General features: G+C 38.5%; 1 protein-coding gene across 2 annotated transcripts in view; it reads left to right on the plus strand.

The window, feature by feature from the left end:
- The window catches only part of LOC123516285 (histone-lysine N-methyltransferase SMYD3-like), a 107,609-nt gene that overhangs the window by 4,884 nt on the left and 80,225 nt on the right, over positions 1-22,500 (plus strand). For both annotated transcript variants that reach the window (XM_045275547.1, XM_045275549.1), the window contains exons 2-3: positions 3,991-4,165; positions 4,969-5,038. In XM_045275547.1, coding sequence (XP_045131482.1) covers positions 3,991-4,165; positions 4,969-5,038 — 245 coding nt within the window. The remainder of the gene's footprint in view (positions 1-3,990; positions 4,166-4,968; positions 5,039-22,500) is intronic.

Below are 22,500 nucleotides of genomic sequence, written 5' to 3' on the forward strand. Positions count from 1 at the left end.
AGACCACAGGGTAATAGACTGTCCATATGAAAGAGATTAAAGTAACCAAGCTTGAAATAAAAAAGTTGATGACGGAACTGGATGAGGAAAAGGCAATGGGACCGGATGAAGTCTCAGGCAGAATACTGAAAGAATGTAGGGAAGAACTAGCAAGTCCTATATACAACATCATAAAATGCTCAATAGAAAATGGAACAGTGCCAGTGGAGTGGAAAAGAGCTGAGGTGGTTCCCATATATAAGAGAAGAACCTTTAAATTACATATGTAACTAGTGTAATATGCAAGATGTGTGAAAGAATAATAAAGAAACAATGGATCGAGTTTCTTGAAGACAACAAATTATTATCAAATAGCCAATTTGGTTTTAGAAAAGGTCGGTCATGTGTAACAAATTTATTGAGTTTCTACTCTAGAATAGTTGATAAAGTACAAGAGAGAGAGGATGGGTTGACTGTATTTATTTAGATTTAAAAAGGCGTTTGATAAAGTGCCACATGAAAGATTACTATGGAAGTTAGAGGAGAAGGGTGGCTTAAAAGGAAGCACATTGAGATGGATGAAAATTACTTAAGGGAGAGAAATAAGGACGATAGTTAAAGATATGAAGTCCAAGTGGAGAACAGTAGACAGCGGAGTGCCACAGGGGTCAGTATTGGCACCAATACTTTTTCTCGTATATATAAATGACATGCCAGAGGAGTGAACAGCTACATAAATCTGTTTGCGGACGATGCGAAACTGTGCAGAGTCATTAAACAAAAAGAGGATTGTGAAATACTACAGGAAGACTTAAACAAGATCTGGAAATGGAGCAAAAAATGGGAGATGGAATTCAATGTGGACAAAAGCCATGTCATGGAAATGGGAAAAGTGAAAGACGACCAGTGGGAATCTATAAGATGGGAGATGGAGTAGAACTAGAAAAAGTAAAAAAGGAAAAGGACTTGGGAGTGACAATGGAAGAAAACAATCAACCGGTAAGCCATATTGATAGAATTTTCAGAGAGACGTATAATTTGCTAAGGAATATTGGATTAGCATTTCACTATATGGACAAAGAAATGATGAAGAAATTGATAAGTACTAAAATAAGACCTAGATTGGAATATGCAGGAGTTGTGTGGACCCCCATAAAAGAAACACATAAGAAAATTGAGAGACTACAAAAATGGCTACAAGAATGGTTCCAGAATTTAAAGGGATGACATATGAGGAGAGACTAAAGGCTATGGATCTACCAACCTTGGAACAGAGAGAGAGAGGGATCTGATACAAGTTTATAAATTGATTAACGGAATGGATCAAGTGGATAATGAGAAACTAATCCTGAGAGAAGAATGTGACATTAGAAGCACAAGATCGCATAGTAAGAAACTGAGGAAGGGAAGATGTCTGAGAGATGTTAAAAAATTTAGTTTCCCGCAAAGATGTGTTGAGACTTGGAACAGTTTGAGTGAGGAAATGGTGTCAGTAACGAGTGTTCATAGATTTAAAGAAAAATTGGATAAGTGTAGATATGGAGACGGGGCCACACGAGCATAAAGCCCAGGCCCTGTAAAACTACAACTAGGTAAATACAACTAGGTAAATACACACACACACACACACACACACACACACACACACACACAAACACATCGCATAGTGTAGTGGTTAGCACACGGCTCAACTGAAAGGGCCGGGGTTCGAGTCCCTGACGCCGCGAGGCAAATTTGCGAGCCTCTTGATGTGTGTAACACCTGTCCACCTAGCAGTAAATAGGTACGGGATATAATTCGAGGGGTTGTGGCCTTTTTTTCCGGTGTGTGGAGTGTTGTATAGTTTCAGTCCTACCCGAAGATCGGTCTATGAGCTCTGAGCTCGCTTCGTAATGGGGGATGGCTGGCTTGGTGACCAGCACACGACCGTGCACACACACACACACACACACACACACACACACACACACACACACACACACACACCTGTCTATCATTGTCACCAAGAGCAAGCTATTTGAAAGGAGAATCACATGCTATTTAGAGATTAAAGTAAGTACTTCTATATTCATGCCTTGACTCATCCTTGAGTTTATTTTTGTATACGAACTAGTACGGTAAAGCAAACCTTGGCCCGATGCCCACCAGACAACCTAGCCCGGTTCTCTGTAAGGAGGAGCAGGTGCACTATGGAGGAAAAACAATCTCTTAATTCTAAATGCAACCTTCTTCATCTGTCGTATATGTCGAATAAAACTACTGGTACGAGTATTCGAGGTTCGTGTTAGCCTTCGCTCATAACAGCTTTAGTCTTCCATTGTATAGTGTTTTTTTTTTTTCTTCTTTGAATTACTGATGATATTCTTGTTGTACATGACATATGTGAAATTGTTTACAGGAGATAGATAAGCATCAGGTTATTTTAAGATGTGAAAGGGTGTATCTGAGCGGCAGCCAGTGAAGCAGTGTTGAGCTAGATGTATTTACCTACCTAGTTGTAGTTTTACAGGGCCTTGGCTTTATGCTCGTGTGGTCCCGTCTCCATATCTACACTTATCCAATTTTTCTTTAAAACTATGTACACTCTTTGCTGATACCACTTCCTCACTCAAACTGTTCCAAGTCTCAACACATCTTTGCGGGAAACTAAATTTTTTAACATCTCTCAGACATCGTCCCTTCCTTAGTTTCTTACTATGCGATCTTGTGCTTCTAAAGTCATATTCTTCTCTCAGGATCAGTTTCTCATTATCCACTTCATCCATTCCGTTAATCAATTTATAAACTTGTATCAGATCCCCTCTCTCTCTTCTCTGCTCCAAGGTTGGTAGATCCATTGCCTTTAGTCTCTCCTCATATGCCATCCCTTTAAATTCTGGTGTATGTGTGTGTGTGTGTGTGTGTGTGTGTGTGTGTGTGTGTGTGTGTGTGTGTGTGTGTGTGTGTGTAATTCACCTCGGTCGCCTGCTGGTCACCCAGCCAGTCTTTCCCATTACGGAGCGAGCTCAGAGCTCATAGACCGATCTTCGGTTAGGACTGAGACCACAACACACTCCACACACCGGGAAAGCGAGGCCACAACCCCTCGAGTTACATCCCGTACCTATTTATTGCTAGGTGAACAGGAGCCACACATTAAGAGGCTTGCCCATTTGCCTCGCCGCCTCCGGGACTCGAACCCGGACCCTCTCGAGTGTGAGTCGAGCGTGCTAACCACTACACTACGCGGTGTGTGTGTGTGTGTGTGTGTGTGTGTGTGTGTGTGTGTGTGTGTGTGATCTAAAGGTGCGCCAAATTGAGAGGCAATAAAAGGAAAGAACAGAAAGAGAAGAGTGAATCAGAGTGTACTTGTGAGCATGTTCTCGTTGAAGTGAGAGGAATTTTAGTGAGTGTAATAAAGCTTGATTCACAGAAGCCTTTTTAACCCCCCCCCTCCCTCTGATTTATTACGTCCTTATATGGTGTGGTAATTCTTAAAACTCACTTTTATGCCAGTTTAGATATTTGTTTCATTAGAATCCTACCACTTAGTTACCTCGAATTAACGAACTAATTATAAAGTAGCAGTGGTCTATCTTTTGTATATAACTAGGCGTGTAGTGAATTCCTTATACATCAACAAAGTACACTGTTTACATTGTAATTCGTCCAATTTCTTTCTACTGGTGAGTGATAATCTATACTTTACTTCGATGTAGTTTGCCAGGTTTATTCAAGTGTTTAGTAATTCTCTTATGTACATTATGTGTCTTATTTCTATGTGATTTATCAGATTTATTCACATCATATAGTCTATATGTGTGTGACAAATCCTTTACATCTCTTTGTGCTTTTTGTGATATGATTTGTTTGTTGCAGATTAACTTTACCTAAATATACTTAACATGAAATTCCTGGTTGCTGTAAATCCTGAGTGGTCTGTCATATTAACTTTTCTATCTTTTTTCTTCCGAATTTACTTCTACATGTACAGGGATGTCGTAATTTTTCGCCTCAATTTCCTTTACACAGGGAGCGCATCCTGCATCCGTGCGGAGGTTGCAGGGTGGTGTGGTACTGCAGTGATGAATGCCGCGAAAACAGTCAGGCTTGGCACCGCGTGGAGTGTTTAGTTCTCAAGAGAAGAAAGCACAACTTGCCTAACAGCTTTGTCAGACTGTTGGCCAGGGTGATCTTCAGAATCAGGGTCAGGAGGCAAACTCAAAGAGTGGAGTGAAAGAGGTTTAGGATAATTGAGAAAGACAAGCACTAGGGTAGATGATAGATGTAGCTTGGATAGCCCAGGAGTAAGGGAGTTAGTATTTGTATGAGAGTTTATACCTTCGTTTAAACTGCAGTGGTTCCCAAACTTTTCCAAAGCAAGCATCACTTGGAGATCCCGTACAGTACCCACGTACCAACTGATTCCAGAAAAGCTCAGCTGCAGCAAATATAAATTTATTCATAAGTAGAGCGTATAAATTAATTAACAAGGAACACAACTCATTTTAATGAGAGGGATGCATCGGTTTCTTCTCCACCAACTGATCGATGCCAGATTATCATCTATAAGGCAATAATTATTTTTTTTCCTTAGGAAGGAATTAATTTAATTCAACTGAAAATCGCATATGATCCCGAAAGTGTTCATGTACTGTACCACCTAGAATGCCTCCGCGCACCACTAGTTTGTGGTACACGTATCACAGGTTGGGAACCACTGGTTTAAAGGAGAGGAAAGAACGGGACTGTGGTTTGGATTGATACGCAAAGTTTTAAGTATTCATCTGTCAAGAAGGTTTGCTATTCCTTCTTGGTTATGCATCACAAGTCAATCTAAAACCATTCATAGTCATAAGATAAGGAAAGTGTGTTTATTAATGGGTGCAATAATGACATGTACGTACGATGAACAAAAGGTATAAAGTTGCATATTAGAATACCTATGTATGCACCTTTGAAGCTAGAAATGTAATTGATAACAGCAACTTCATTCGTTTATTGTTGCAGGAAGGAGGTGACAGATACACAGAAAAGTACTGCGAAAAGGGTGCTCGTCGCTTCCGGGACTTAATGAACCGTAGGTGACGGCAAGGGTGACCCGCACTAAAACTTAGATTAACAACTCCATTGTACTTTCATATACAGTGAAATATGCCACATGCTTGCTGCTTATCAATTAACTCAAGTACTGGGAGCACTTCTCATAAAAGTGTGCTATGAAGTAAAGTCAGAGAGCTCTACACACATGACGTGTGTGTGTGTGTGTGTGTGTGTGTGTGTGTGTGTGTGTGTGTGTGTGTGTGTGTGTGTGTGTGTGTGTGTGTCACTCAAACTGTTCCACGTCTCAACACATCTTTGTGGGAAACTATATTTTTTAACATCTCTCAGACATCTTCCCTTTCTCAATTTTTTACTATGCGATCTTGTGCTTCGAATGTCATATTCTTCTCTCAAGATCAGTTTCTCATTACCCACTTGGTCCATTCCGTTGATTAATTTATAAACTTGTATCAGATCCCCTCTCTCCCTTCTCTGTTCCAGGATTGGTAGATCCATAGCCTTTAGTCTCTCCTCATATGTCATCCCTTCAAATTCTGGAACCATTCTTGTAGCCATTTTTTGTAGTCTCTCCAACTTCCTTATGTGTTTCTTTTATGAGGGTCCACACTACTCCTGCATATTCCAATCTGGGTCTTATTATAGTACTTATCAATTTCTTCATAATTTCTTTGTCCATGTAGTGAAATGCTACTCCAATATTCCTTAGTTAGCAAATTATATGTTTCTCTGAAAATTCTATCAATATGGCTTACTGGTTGATTGTTTTCTTCCATCGTCACTCCTAAGTCCTTTTCCTTTTTACTTTCTCCAGTTCTACTCCATCTCCCATCTTATAGATTCCCACGGGTCGTCTTTCACTCTTTCCCATTTCCATGACATGGCTTTTGTTCACATTGAATTCCATTTCCCACTTTTACTCCATTCCCAGATCTTATTTAGGTCTTCTTGCAGTATTTCACAATCCTCTTTTTGCTTTATAACTCTGCACAGTTTCGTATCATCCGCAAACAGATTTATGTAGCTGTTCACTCCTTCTGGCATGTCGTTAATATAAATGAGGAAAAGTATTGGTGCCAATACTGACCCTGTGGCACTCCGCTTTCTACTGCTCTCCACTTGGACTTCATATCTTTAACTACCGTCCTTATTTCTCTCCCCCTCAAATAATTTTCTATCCATCTCAATGTGCTTCCTTTTAAGCCACCCTTCTCCTCTAACTTCCACAGTAATCTTGCATGTGGCACTTTGTCAAACGCCTTTTTTAAATCCAAATAAATACAGTCAACCCATCCTCTCTCTCTTGTACTCTATCAACTATTCTAGAATAGAAACTCAATAAATTAGTTACACACGACCGTTTTTTTTAAAACCAAATTAGCTATTTGATATTAATTTGTTGTCTTCAAGGAACTCGATCCATTGTTTCTTTATTATTCTTTCACACATCTTGCATATTACACTAGTTAGTGATACCGGTCTGTAATTTAAAGGTTCTTCTTCCTTCCGCTCTTATATATGGGAACCACCTCAGCTCTTTTCCATTCTACTGGTACTGTTCCATTTTCTATTGAGCATTTTATGATGTTGTATATAGGACTTGCTAGTTCTTCCCTACATTCTTTCAGTATTCTGCCTGAGACTTCATCCGGTCCCATTGCCTTCTCTTCATCCAGTTCCTTCATTAACTCTTTTATTTCAAGCTTGGTTACTTTAATCTCTTTCATATAGACAGTCTCTATTACCCTGTGGCCTTTCAAATTTGGATTCCTTAGTAAAGACCTCCTGGAATTTATTATTTAATAGTTCTGCCATACTTTTTGGGTCTTCCACCATCCCGTTCTCTCCTTTTAACCTTTCTATTGTTTCTTTTTGCCTAATTTTTCCATTTATGAATCTATAGAACAATTTTGGTTGCTCCTTACATTTTTCGACAATGTCCTTTTCATAGTTCTTTTCCTCTTCCTTCCTCACCTTAACATATTCATTTCTCGCTGCCTTGAAGTTTTCCTTATTTACTGGATTTCTATTTCTCCTCCACCTTTTCCATGCTCCATCTCTTTTCTCCTTTGCCCTAGCACACCTTGCGTTAAACCAATCTTTCTTTCCTTCTTCCTTAGGTCTACGTATATTTTGGGACATATTCCCTGACTCCTGTTTTGTATATTTCCAAAAATAAGTTATACTTTTCTTGCACTGTCTCTGAGTTTTCCATCTCCTGCCAGTTAACGTATTTGAAGTAGTTTTTGAGATTCTCAATATCAGCCTTTCTGTAATTTAATCGGTCTCCTTTGTATGAATCGTCTCTATCTTCCTTTCCCTCTTCTATATCCATTTCTAATATCACATGGGCACTCTTTCCCAATGGGCACTTATATCTTATAATCATAGTTCATTTGTATACAAAAACTAGGTCCAATCTCGCCGGCTCGTCGTTTCCTCTGAATCTTGTGCATTCCTTTACTCTCTGGTCCATCATATTGTCTATCATTAGGTTCAAGAATCTTTTCCCCGCAGGCTTCTTCCCCCATACCACTTTCATAATTTTCCCAGTCCACTTCTTTACAGTTGAAATCTCCTACTAATATCACTTTTCTCCTTTCTTTAACGATTCTCATTAGACTCCTTATTGTGTCATCTATCATGTCTTTATATTCTTGATTGGTCCATGAATTTGTTTTTGGTGGCACATATGTTACAATGATTGTTAACTCTTTTTTATTAATATGCATCTTAACATACAATACTTCTGCTTTTCCTTCGCCACATTCCACTTGGTTTATCACTATCTCCTTCCTTAACATAATCATGACTCCTCCTCCTCCTTTACCCACTCTCTCTTCTCCATTCATTATACCTATTATCCAAGTCTATTTTGATTGCCTCATTTAGTTTTGTTTCAGCCAGGCATACAATATCTGGATTTTCTTTATTTATGTAATCTCTTAATTCTAATTTACTTGATAAAACCCGTCTATGTTCGTATACATCATTTTTAGTCTCTTGCCTTTATCATTTTAGTTAAACTTGTTCCACTTTTTCTCTTCCTTCTCTTTTATATACCATTTCCTTATCCTGTCTCCTAGAATTCTCCAAAAATGCCTTTTTTTTCCTTCTGACCTTTCATTATTTTTTTCCTTACTGCTGCTGCCAGTTCATTGTATCTTTTATTCTTCCTCATTTCTATTTTTCTTTTTATATATATATATATATATATATATATATATATATATATATATATATATATATATATATATATATATATATATCCTTGCAACCTGTTTCTCTGAGTTTAGTTGTTCTATATAATATTTCTTCTGTTGCTGCTTGTGATTTTAGTAGTATCTTAATTGGTCTCGTTTTTCCTTCTTGATATGGTCCCATTCTGTTTATTTCTTCTACTTCCTCTTCCAAGTTCTGCCTATCTTCGTCGTTTAGATTCTTCAGTAGGTCTTTGACTGATTTCATTTCTTCTTTTCTCTTCTTGGTCTATATTTTATATTTTTTTCTTTTAGTCCAAATACGATTACACTTTTTTTCTGCAATTTCTCTAACTAGATTTTCTTTTGTCTTGAGGACTCCTATCATTTTGTTTGTCATATTTTCATCTCTTTCTTTTAGTTGTTCTTGTGTGTGTGTGTGTGTGTGTGTGTGTGTGTGTGTGTGTGTGTGTGTGTGTGTGTGTGTGTGTATTCACCTAGTTGTATTCACCTAGTTGTAATTTTACAGGGCCTGGGTATCATACTCGTGTGGCCCCGTCTCCATATCTACACACATCCAACTTTCCTTTAAAACTATGCACACTCCTCGCTGACACCACCTCCTCACTCAAACCATTCCACACCTCCACACATCTTTGTGGGAAACTATATTTCTTCACATCCTTCAAGCATATTCCCTTGGCTATCTTTTTACTATGTGATCTCGTAGTTCTATTTAAGTTTTCCTCTCTCAACATCATTTGCTCATTATCCACTTCATCCAGTCCGTTCAACAGTTTATAAACCTGTATTAAATCTCCTCTTTCTCTTCTTTGTTCCAAGGTAAGCAAATTCATTTCTTTTAATCTCTCCTCATAGGTCATTTCTGCCAACTCGGTACCATTTTTGTTGCCATTCTCTGCAATCTCTCCAACTTCCTTATATGCTTCTTTTTATAAGGGGACCAAACCACTCCAGCATATTCCAATCTTGGTCTAATTACCGTACTAATTAATTTCTTCATCATATCTTTATCCATATAATGAAAGGCTAATCCAATATTTCTTATCAAATTATACGTTTCTCCAAACATCTTATCAATATGAGCCTCAAACTGCCCATGGTCTTGTATTATCACTCCCAAATCCTTTTCCTTTTCCACCTTTTTCAACACTACTTCTTCACCCATCTTATATGACCCTCTTGGCCGTCTTCCACTCTTCCCCATCTCCATCACATGACTTTTGCTCAGATTAAATTCCATTTCCCACCTCTTGCTTGTGTGTGTGTGTGTTTGTGTGTATGTGTGTGTCCTACATATACAAGCGTGCCACTAACAAATTAGTGGTATCTTGCATTAATAGGAGAGGATCCAAACCCCGTTCGATTGCCAGATTCATCAGATATCCTTTTATAGAAAATTGGTCAACTGGATATCGTATGTTTTTGGATATTCTATTGTTACGTAGCGGTACATTAAAATAGCTTCAGTACTTTTAAATACATATCTACAGCATAAACGCCTTAATAGTAAAATTAAGGTTATAGTTATGCATTGTAGGGGAAGGTGGGGTAAGACGGACCCATGGGGTAAGACGGAAACCCCCTTCTAAATCCAAGTATAAAGGGCGAGTTTCAAAATTTTACTCTTGGATGTCCTTCACGTCTCCCAACAATGACACCATCACTACCAGTAGGCACGCTAAGTTTTCCTTGCGATTCAGAGGGAAATATTTGTCATTTTATGCAGTGCTGATGTTATACGCACAAGGTAAGACACTGCTTGTTTTATACTGAAAAAAATTATCATAATGATTTAGTACTTATGTTATACATGCCCATAAGTGTATACATGATATATAGATGCCATAAATTGGTATATTAAACATAGATACTTTGGTAAACATCTCGATATTTTAATGTTTACTAATGGAGTAAGATGGACCCCATGAGAGGGGAAGAGTGGGTTTGTTGTGCTAATTGCAAAAGCTGGGCTCATGAGCAATGTGCAGGAAAAGATGATGATGATGATGATGATGATGCTGAGGAAGAAGTTTTTGTGTGATTTATGTCATCAAGTTGTGCAGAGATAGATGAGATAATTAAGGATTTTTTTTTCTTTTTTTTGTTTGATTTGTACCAATAGATTTGGCTCATGAGAAATGTGAAGGGCTATGACGATGACGAGGAAGAGTTTCTTTTATCTGTGATTTATGCCAATAAGGATTTGTTTCTTCATGTTCAGTTTGCGGGGTAAGATGGACCCCTGGGGGTCAGTCTTACCCCATCATTTTATTTTGGGCCTAAGAAAATTATTATTTTGTAAATTCTTGTGCTTCATTGTTTTCCTTCAAAAACCGTGACCCGGGTGTGGACTTCGAAGATAACATCTCAAAGCACCACCACAAACTCATAAACCCTCAAATATCATAGAAATGTGGTTTCTAGACTCAATACTTTGTTAAGTGGTCCGTCTTACCCCACCTTCCCCTTCGTGTTTCTTTTATAATTATTATCTCTATTCTTGGACGAAAATTACTTTTGTTACCCAATTTGATAACTCAAAGTTAGTATGATATTTTTTTTCTTCTAGGCTAGGAAGTAGACTGTAAGAAATCATGAGCATATGAAGCCCCGTAAATGAGTTTATTTTCATAACTTGGAAATCAAATGAAATCTGCTAATAGTTACTGCCAATCAATTCGTTCTGCATAGATGTTTTCGGCGTCCCATAAGTCTAACAGAGACCTAATAAATGGACAGTGATCATCCTGACAAGTTATTTTTACTCTAAAGGCATACCATGTTCAGACTATGGCAAGACACGGCTTAGGTATACAGTGATGGAAGCAGTACAACACTCTCGGGGTATTTCGATTTCAGCCGCAAATTTTCTTTTATTTCTCATAAAGAAAATGCTCTGTAGAGGTGAGGAGAAATGTGTGCTAAGATTTTGTGCTGTATTAAAGTCTCTAAAAATGAAAAAGGCTTGGTACACCTCTATATAATGATGTCAATCGTATAAACTCAAGTAAATATCAAGAAATACCATAGCAAAATATATAACAACAGAAAAATGCTGGAAGAAGTAAAAGAATGGAAAATCAGTAGATACATTGTAATATAATGTTGAGAGACGACTCCATGCTGTGTACCGCGAGACGATGCTAACCCACCAAGAAGGTTAGGGTCGCGTTTCAGAATGCAATACATAACCGTCACTTCATCGTCTGTAAGCGATTATAATCCACTATTACGAGCAAACGGTAGAACAACGGGGTTTGTTGACCGTTTTTGCGCTCCCGGAACCGACTCATGAGGTAGTACCAAGGAGGTTATATTGAAGCAGACGCCGCGCGCCTATCCACGGCCTTCTCATACAGGCCTGATGGATGTGACGTCACGCGGCCGTGACGTCAGCAGGGTGACCAGGACTTGGGAAATTTCCCAAGATCTTGGGATTTCAAACTTCGCCTTGGGATCTTGGGAATTTTTTGCAGAAATGCCGTAAATCTTGGATTAAATTTTAATGTCTGTATATGTCATATCAATCTTGATGGTTGGAGAGAGAGAGAGAGAGAGAGAGAGAGAGAGAGAGAGAGAGAGAGAGAGAGAGAGAGAGAGAGCATTATATTGTCTCAGAACAAATTTAAGTCTATATGGCTCATATTGTTGTAACAGCTACTTTTGAATGTATTTTTTTAAGTAAAGAATCACAAACATACTTAGGAAAGGTCTAAACAGATTGCATATTACGTGTGCAGGACAAGTTCAGATCTGAATCAGACCCGAACGGGGCAGCGTAACAGTCAGAGACACGTATGTATACCGTACGGCGGTCTTGTATACTTCCTGTACAGGACACGTTCAGCCGCACAGTGGACGGCGCGGTCAGCCGTGGGCCCGTGGCGGCATCAGTCATCAGTCATCACTAGTTCCTCTTGCGGAATAGTTCTCGCGGGGCTCACGATTCAAGGCTTAAATTTTACCTTGCGTACGCTCTGTGTGGGGTTTTGTTATCCCTTTTTGTGGTGCATCATGAGTGACAACGATGATCCTGTACCAGGAGGGAGTGGATACAGTACTCCCCCTAAAAAGAAGAAAACATGGTACCAGCAGGCTTTTAATGCAGAATGGCTTAAAAATCCTGAACTTAAAGACTGGGTGAAACCAGATCCAAATGATAAATGTGCAGCTGTCTGCAGTGTTTGTGACTTCAAGTTGAAAAACTGTAACAAGTCCTCTCTCATGCAACATAAAGCTTCTGCAAAGCACGTGAAAAACTACAATGCTAAGAGAAGTGCTATTGGAATTCAGTCATATCTGAAAAAGAAACCAGTGGAAGACGATCTAGAATTCTAGATGATGAAGTTTCCAAAGCAGAACTTCTGTTGGCAGCATATGTAGCTGAACATGGAGTGCCCTTCAGGCAAGTTGATCATCTGGTAGAAACCATGAAACAAATGTTTCCCAAATGTGAAGTGGCTCGTAGTTTGAAAGCAAAGAGAACAAAAATTTCGTATGTGATGCAAGACGGCATTGCATGGGAAGAGAAACAGTGGGTAGCAAAAGCTTGCAGTGAAAACTGGTTTTCTCTGATAATAGATGAATGTACTGATGTATCTGTATCGCAAGTACTTGCGGTGATGGTGCGATTTTATGATGAACAAAAGTGTAAAGTTACTGACGCACTACTGGATATTGTTGAAGTAGAAAACGGAACTGCAGAAGGACTCTATAAGTCAGTGAAAGAACTGCTTAAATGTAAAGGCATACCTATGGAAAACATTATTGGATTCTCTAGTGACAACTGTTCCACTATGCTGGGGCCAACAAAGGATTTCAGGCACTCCTTAAAAGGACTGTCCATCTGTATTCATACTGGGATGTGTCTGCCATTCCTTTGCTCTGTGTTCAAGCCATGCTAGCAAACACTTACCATCATGGCTCGAAACATTTGTAAGAAATGTATGCTGCTATTTTGCACGCAGTAGTAAGCGTCAAAATGACTTGAAAATGATCCAGGACATTGTTCATGCTCCAAAGCACAAAATGCTAAAATTATCAGAGACTCGTTGGCTTTCAAGATCAGAAGTCATAGCCAGAATACTAGAGCAGTGGGAAGCACTGCAGCTTTTTTCAAAGTGAAGCAAAGAAAAATGATGATGGAGCTGCCATGATATACAAGAACATGATTACTCCTGGAACCAAGCATATGCTGCTGTTCTTGAACTATATCCTCCCTAAAGTGGACAGAATGAATTTGGAATTCCAGTCTGAATATTTCAGACTTGCATCACTTTTTACAACAGTTTCCGTTGAGTACAGGAGTATCATGGGAATGTTTGTTCGTGATGAAGTGGTAGCCAACAAAGAGTTATCTCTCATTAACCCAGGAAATGATTCTTTGTACAAAGAGATCAGTGAAATTAACCTTGGTGGCAGGTGTGCTGCATTGCTAATCAAGGAACCTTTGGGAGATCAGGAAAGAAGGTTTCGTCTCGACTGCCGAAAGTTCCTGGTAGAACTGTGCCTACAAATGAAAAAAAGATTCTCTTTTCATAGCGACAGTGTGCTTTGCTTGTTAAGAATCATCGAACCGAAAGAATCTTTATCACCCAAGAGGAACTCCAGTGACATCTTAAAACTAGCACTACAATTTCCATCGCTTGTGAAAGAGGATGAGTTGGACGCCCTGCAGGATCAGTGGAAGGATTTGCTATATGCAAAAGAAGCACTGAAGAATCTTAACGAGAAGGCAACTGCTTTCTGGAGTGAACTAAAATCAGTGAAGGATGGGAACAACGAGCCGAGATTTGCCTGTTTGTCAAAATTCATGTGCGGCCTGCTAGCTCTGCCTCATTCATCTGCATGTGTGGAGCGGGTATTTTCGCAGCTGAATATGATAAAACAAAACAAACAAACAGGCTTGGCGTGTCCACCACGTCAAACAGACTCCTTGCTAAACAAGCGATCAGCCGTCAGGAGGTACCATGCTATCAATGGCAACCATCAACATCCCTCATCAAAGACGTAAAAAGTGGGCAGTGTTACCGAAGGTGTGCTGAGCGAGAACGGCAAGGCAAAGAGGAGAGGGTGGCAACACTGCATCCAGCTGTGGAGGATGCCATTGAGGGCGAAGTAGACGAACTCCCAACTCGTGTATACCTGCAGTAATACTGAAAGGTAAGATGTCATCTTATATCAGTAAAATTGTGTTAATTATTGTCTTCTTTAAATCTTGGGAAATTTTGGTCGATCTTGGATTGTTTTCGGAGTCACTCTTGGGAAATTCGAAATTTGCCACTGGTCACCCTGGACGTCAGTGCGAGTAGGCCATCCGCGTCTACTGGGTGTGTCGGGAGTGTTTTGGAACTCCGCTGTGGTCTTGTTTTAAGTGGTTTTGGTGTACTCACTAGGCCTTCTGCCATGCCTTACAAATGTTGCGTTCCTTTATGTAAAGGGAATTACAAAAGTGGGCCAAAGGTGTGCTTATTTTCATTCCCAAAAGAAGAGAAGCTTGCGCGGGCTTGGCTTCATGCTATCAAGCAAGCAGACTCTACCCCAACCAAAAACACCAAGGTAAGTAAACTAAACCAATGTTTATTGTATACAACTAGTATAGTTTTATCCACATTGTAATACAGGGTGTAACACGAGTTTCTGCGAATACTTCTAGAGGTGAAAGTACAAGTTTGTTTAGTCGTGGGGTGAAATTCAAGTGCATGTGGCGGGGTGACTGTTACACCGGCTGGGCCGGTCGGGTGTTTTATGTTATAGAAACACTATATCAACTTACTCCACCTTACTGTAAGTGTGTGGCATTTTGTATATATTTTCTTCCTTTGGAAAATCACAGCACAATCAAAATTTATTTACCGTCACCGTCTTAACGTGAAATTTCAAACAGCTAATTTTCTGCTAGATAGCCTCACTACCGCCTTCCTGCCAGGGGGAGGTGGGTAGCCTTTTATTTTATTTGTCACTAATTACAGACATGTTAACATTGTGTAATGTTTACCGGTAAATTCCCTAATCTGTAATACCACTTGTCTGATCATGGGATACTGTAACACCCACAAATTTGCAGAAATGATTGAATAACCCACTACTTTTCACCATCGAACAAACTGCATAACTCGCTATCATTTCTACAAGTTTTGGGGTATAGCAATATTCTGCAATGAGACGAGTAGTATTGACTGAGAGGTAATTTACAGATAAATCTGACACCGTGTTAGAATGTCTGTAATTACTGACAAATAAAGTAATAGGCTATACGGGGACACCTTGCCTGCCTGAGGGAGGCTAGCAGCAGATCAGCTGTTCGGAATTTCACACCAAGATTGACGGTAAATAAATCTCGATGGTACTGCATGATTTTGACAGACAAAAAATCTCTGTTGAAAGTACCACACACTTACAGTAAGGTGGACATGGTGTTTTTACGAAATAAAACAATCGCCCGTACCAGCCACACTTTAATTTCACCCCACGACTAAACAAAGCCTCAAGTCATGAGTATAGAATTTCTTTTTTACTTAGAATAACTTGTTCTTTCGCCTCCTAGAAGTATTCGCAGAAACTCGTGTTACACCCTGTATAATGATGTGATGATATCAGTTTATGATATATTTAGTGTAGGTGAACATAAGGAACCTTGGCTACTCGAGTACTACCTTAGGTTTGGTTAGGATAGGTAAGGGTAGGTTATGGTAGGTTAGGTTAGGTAATGAAACAAATGTATTGATCAACATAAATGTTTTGAAATCAAGAACAGCTTTTATGCAAATTAATTGTTGGTAAGATAAACAGAGAAAGGTGGGCAATAACCTAACCCTAGCCTGCCCTAACCTATCTTAACCTAACCCATCTAAAGGGGTCTAAAGAGGGTGTTTTTAGCTTGCTGGTTTAAAGGGGTGTTTTTAGCTTGCTGGTCTAAAGGGGGTTTAGCTTGTTGGTCTAAAAGGAGTGTTTTCAGCTTGTTGGTCTGAAGGGGTTGTTTTTAGCTTGCTGGTCTAAAGGGTATGTTTATCTTGCTGGTCTAAAGGGGATGTTTATCTTGCTGGTCTAAAGGGATGTTTATCTTGCTGGTCTAAAGGGATGTTTATCTTGCTGGTCTAAAGGGATGTTTATCTTGCTGGTCTAAAGGGATGTTTATCTTGCTGGTCTAAAGGGTATGTTTATCTTGCTGGTCTAAAGGGATGTTTATCTTGCTGGTCTAAAGGGGATGTTTTTAGCTTGCTGGTCTAAAGGGTGTGGTTTTAACATGCTGGTCTAAAGGATGTGTATTATGATATATATATATATATATATATATATATATATATATATATATATATATATATATATATATATATATATATATAAACGTTATCACCACAGGTGTTGGTGTATAGGGTTTATGCTATTATTTAGCTGACTGTACTAAAAATTTTGAAATTAATAAAAAAATCTAAGTAAAATGTATGGTTCAGGTAAAATAATGTAAAATATCATCATCATACGTTTATATTGTAAGACAAAAGAAAAAGATCATCGATAAAAACATAGAAATGATAGAACATTTATGGGAAAAGAGATGAGCAGAGCGGCGCGGCGATGGCCTACTTGTGCTGACGCCACATCTCATCCCTCAGGCCTGTATACGAAGGCCGTGGCCTATCCCGCTGTACCAAGGAGGTTATATTACAAGGGGGAGGCGTGACGTCACAAAAGTGAAGCCAGCGCGCTATTGGTCCGCTGCTGCCCCTATCCCCCTTACACCCAAAACATTGCCGACCGCCCATTGAAAATACAATGGAACGCCCGAGTTACGCTCCTTATTTTCCGTCTCATGTCCATGCATGTTTGGAAGCTGCCTATCATATATGTGACCTTAAAAGACTCGCAATAGTCGTGGCATACTGTGGCACGAAGTTTCAGAAGGTAAATCATACATACAAATGAGATAATAGTGTTTTCCAGCTTTAGTGGACTTGGGTGAGAGGTGGGAAGCTGTTTTTTGGGGCAAACGTATGACTAAACAAGATCATGTACACATGTGTATATACATGTGTATTTATAGATATAGACATGTGCGTGTATAAAGATATAGACATATGCACTTAAATGAAGGATAAATGAACTGTATATCAGATGAAACGGCCTGAAGGTTTATTTTTCTTGGTATAGCAATGACTTAACATGTCAAAATTCTCTCTCTCTCTCTCTCTCTCTCTCTCTCTCTCTCTCTCTCTCTCTCTCTCTCTCTCTCTCTCTCTCTCTCTCTCTCTCTCTCTCTCTCTCTAACTTTTATTTAGAATGATGTGCGATTTCATGTCACTGCGCATTGAAAAGCATCAATCACTGAAATTTTACTTCACTATTTGTTCCTTGGCATGCTTAATATTAAACGAGAAAAAAGTAATCTTTTTGCCGTAATTTCTCCCGGAAACGTCCTGCTGTATTCCTTTCAATATTGTAGCTATTTTGGACTAACACCGTTAATAACAGGTCTACATGACATATTTAGGAAACTACAGGACATATTTAGGAAACTATAATGTGGCTTACATTATAGTTTGTGTTAGGGCGGGTTCACACGTGCCAATTTCCGACTTAAATTTTACGTACGTAGAGTTTCCGACTCAAATTCGGTGCCTAGCGACTGAAGAAAGCAGTCGCAAAACAAGACCAACATGTTGGTCATGTTAGTCGATTTGCTATTTTATTTATGTCGTGACGTCACAGAGTAAGCTTTGAAAATGTGGTCTCCAGATATGATGTTAGAGTTGGTGAGGGAAAAAGAACACATCCAGGACCTGAAAAATTAATTATACGGTAAAAAAATCTTGCACAGTAAAAAAAAAAAAAAAAAAACTTGCACGAAATACAAGAACTGTTCCCTCAATGCAGGGTGTTGTTGGAGGTGAGGATTGAAGACTTGTCAGGATTTAATATGATCACAATAGTGCATAGTCTTCTTAAGATTAGTAATTTTCTTATGAGAAATGTAGGTTAATTTAGAGTGTGGCAGACACTCCTTTCTTTCCTTCGACTTAGCTAGGGACGTATTCACAACTTCAGCATCGTCACTAGAGGAAGACATCTGTCTGTTTACATTCACTTCCCGCCAAGGCGCCAACTAGTCGATATTTTCCTGGCGCTACGTGTGACACTTTCCGACTGGAAGGGATGAGTCGGAAATTCTACCTAAGTAAAATTTCAGTCGCAAATATGCACATGTGAACCTGACTTGATTCCTTTCTGGGATCCCAGATGTGTTCTTTTCCCTCACCAACTCTAACATCTTCTCTACACTTGAAGACCACATTTTCAAAGCTTATTCCGTGACGTCACGACGTAAATAAAGTCGTAAATCGACAAACAGGACCAACATTTTGGTCTCACTAGGCACAAATTTTGAGTCAGAGACTCTATATGCGTAAAATTTCAGTCGCAGATAGGCATATGTGAACCAGCCTTTAAGCGATGGGAAATTGCCACTCCCTTTTTCATTACTAGAGGAAAACTAAGAAAGAATTGATAATTTGACTTAAGTAAACCACATTATATAGTGTCCTAAATATGTCATGTAGATCCATTATTAATGATGTTAAAGCCTAATAGCGACAATATCGAAAGAAATACATCAAGCGTTTCCAGGAGGAATCATGGTAAAAGATTGATTTTTCTCGTTTATTACATGGTATGGAACAAAGAATATAGAGTAAAATTCCAGTGACAGATGCTCTTCCAATACACAGTGACATGAAATTACACAGCATTGTAAAAGAAAGATGTAGCATCTCTCTCTCTCTCTCTCTCTCTCTCTCTCTCTCTCTCTCTCTCTCTCTCTCTCTCTCTCTCTCTCTCTCTCTCTCTCTCTCTCTCTCTCTCTCTCTCTCTCTCTCTCTCTCAGAGAAATACATTAGTTAATCTCTCTCTCTCTCTCTCTCTCTCTCTCTCTCTCTCTCTCTCTCTCTCTCTCTCTCTCTCTCTCAAATCATCAGACATTTTCAATGAATTAGCTTTTGTATGGTCATCCGTAATGTTATTAAGCAATTACTTTCCCTCGTTTCACCTTATAAGCTTTCTGCATCTCATTTATGTGTGCCTCCAAATATCTGTTTTTAATTTGTAAGCAGTGTTAATATCCCTTGAGCTAACATACCTTATCTCCATTCTACGTCACTGATTGTTGTGTGTCCCTCCTTAACTACTAGACACTACAATATCTACCATATACTTTCACTGATTTAGTTGTCCTCAATAATTAAGTTTATTATATCAATTTCTTCTCTTATACAATATCATAACAAAAATCTTCAAATAAATTTTTCTTGAACCATTATTCTGCTGCTATATTTTCACAATAAGTGTGCCATGTAATCGAGTATCGCTTTTCTCTGCTACATCTCAGTTTACTTACAACAAGCAACTGCAACTTCAGATTTCCTGACGGTCGCAGCTAAACTGATACACACATTCTAACCTCTTCAGTTTTCCTTCGTCGCACTTTACTGATGCGTTTCTGATATCCTTGCTATCCTTCCTTATGAATCACCACATTTTCATCTGACCTATTTCACATTCACTTCCTGCCACCTCAAAATCTTACTTCTTGTATTATCATCAATGCTCTACAAAATATTTTCCATCAACATCAACATTTTTCAGATTAATAAAAAAATAATTAAGCGAACACTTATCTCAGGGTACCTCGACATGTATACATCTAATCAACTTCCTGTCACATACAATCAATTTTTCTTTGTATCTCTGTGGCTTCAATATTTTTCCTTTTTGTTCCTTTTCTCAAAAACATTTTCCCTTTTCTTTGTGACTTTAATGTTATCATACTTATTTTTTCATTATTCTTATCATTTCAACATCGTTTTCTCTTCTTCTTCTTCTTCTTCTTCTTCTTCTTCTTCTTCTTCTTCTGATTATTATTATTATTAGTAGTACTATTATTATTGTTGTTACTATTATTATTATTATTATTATTATCATTATTATTATTATTATTATTATTATTATTATTAATATATCATTATTATTATTATTATTATCATTATTACCATTATTATTATTATTATGATAAAGATTATTATTATTATTATTATTATTATTATTATTATTATTATTATTATTATTATTATTATTATTATTATTATTATTATTATTATTATCATTATTATTATTATTATTATTATTATTATTATTATTATTATTATTATTATTATTATTATTATTATTATTATTATTATTATTATTATTATTATTATTATTATTATTATTATTATTATTATTATTATTATTATTATTATTATTACCATTATTATTATTGTTATTGTCCTGGGTATGACTATAAACTGCATCCAGTGGCGAGGCTCTGATTGGGGACTTTCAGACTTGTAGGGAAAGTGGAGTTACCCTTTAATCTGCCATTGCTCCCAGGTCCACTTTGACCCGGAGTGGTAGCACCTGTTTAGGGTCCCTGCTGCCTTGTAGCGTGTGCCTCTTTAGGCAAAGGCTAGGAGAAGGAAAACTTTGAATTCAAACCACCTTAGGTGAGTGTGGCCTATGCAAGATGTATCGCTAGTGAGGGAAAGATCGCCTTCTACCTACACAGATCAAAAAGCCCTTTGGAGCAAGGGGGTAGTTGCTTTCTTAGGCAGATGAACTCCTGGAGAGTGAAATGGCTGGGAAGCACGCTGACACGCGATTGATTGTAGCATAGCTTGGTCCTTCGGGTGTGAACAAGCAGGCAAGTTAGCTGCCTACTGCAGCTGCAATACACTGGCGACGTATTAAGGTATCTAGCCAGAGAAACCTCAATGGACTTGCAAAGAGCAGATATAGACCCGTCCCGTACAGCCCTTAATTGAATGGGCAGGGGGTGCAAAGAATCACAAGGTTATCCCAGCCACAACCCGAATCTCGGCAAAACTCTTTCGTAAATGCGAAAAATACTATTAAAATCGGTAATTGGATTGTTAGAACTTTAAAACAGGATGGTAAAATTGATGAGCTGGTTGAGGTTTTTAGAAATTACAGGCTTGATATTTGTGCTCTGACACAGACTAGATTAACTGGAGTAGACAAGATGAATTTGGATGATGATTTATGTTTCCTTACTTCTGGCCGACAGAAGGAGTAGGATTATTGATGGGTAGTAAAGCAAATAAGGCATTATATGAATGGGAACCCATAGATGAACGTTTATTACATGGAAGTTTTAAATCCAATCATGGTAACATCAGCCTGTTTGTCTGTTATGTGCCTACAAATAGTGCAGCAGATGAGAGGAAGGACTCCTTTTATGAAAAGTTACAAGAAGGAATAGGAAGGGTTACTAGGCATGATGTTGTGGTCTGTGTTGGTGACTTCAATGCAGTTATGGTAAGGTCGAATGGAAGGTTTGAGACTAGTATAGGCAAAATGGGTGTTGGTCAGAAGATGGTGGCAATGGAGTGAGGTTTGGGAGTTTTTGTATGGCAAATGATTTGGTCATTGGTGGCACACTCTTTCAGCATCTAGATATACACAAGACAACTTGGGTGTCGCCCTGTGGAAATATATAAAAATCAGATTGATCATGTTGCTGTCAGTAGGAGGCATAGAAGCTCTTTGCTAGATGTGCAAGTTAAACGAGGAGCAGATATTGGTAGTGACCATCAACTCAGCATTGCAAAAATAAAGTATGAACTTCTAAGACAGTAGAGGGAAAAGTCTGGTGTTGGCAGGTACGACATTGATTTTTTGAGAAGGGAAAAAGAGAAGGAAGAATTTAAATTAGAACGTAGAAATAGATTTTTGGTGTAGGAAACTGTGGAGGAGGAGGATAGAAGTGTAGATGAGCTGTGGGGGAATGTGAGCAAGCCTTTGCATGAGACTGCTGAGTGTACTATTGGAAGGAAACCCAAATTGAGGAGAAAGAAATGGATGTTGGAGGAGACATGGAATATGATCAAGAAAAGAGGAGAGGCTAAACTTAGGAGTGAGATGCAATTTAGTAACGACAAGAGCTACAGTTAGTAAGAGCTGAGTATTGGAGTTTGCACTCGGAATTAAGAAGGTTAACAAAAAGGGATAAAAGAAGATATGTGGATGGAAAAGTTGCAGAAACTGAAATTTTGATGAATAACAATGATGGACAAAGTCAAAGAATAGCATATGAAGCGATTAGAGAACTGAGTGGCAATGACAGTAAACGTAAGGAAATGCCAATTAAGAATAGGCAAGGTAACTTACAGACCAAAGATAGAGGTATTAGTAACAGATGGAAAGAGCA

The sequence above is a fragment of the Portunus trituberculatus genome, chromosome 40, assembly GCF_017591435.1.
Source record: "Portunus trituberculatus isolate SZX2019 chromosome 40, ASM1759143v1, whole genome shotgun sequence".
NCBI classification, from domain to species: Eukaryota; Metazoa; Arthropoda; class Malacostraca; order Decapoda; family Portunidae; genus Portunus; species Portunus trituberculatus.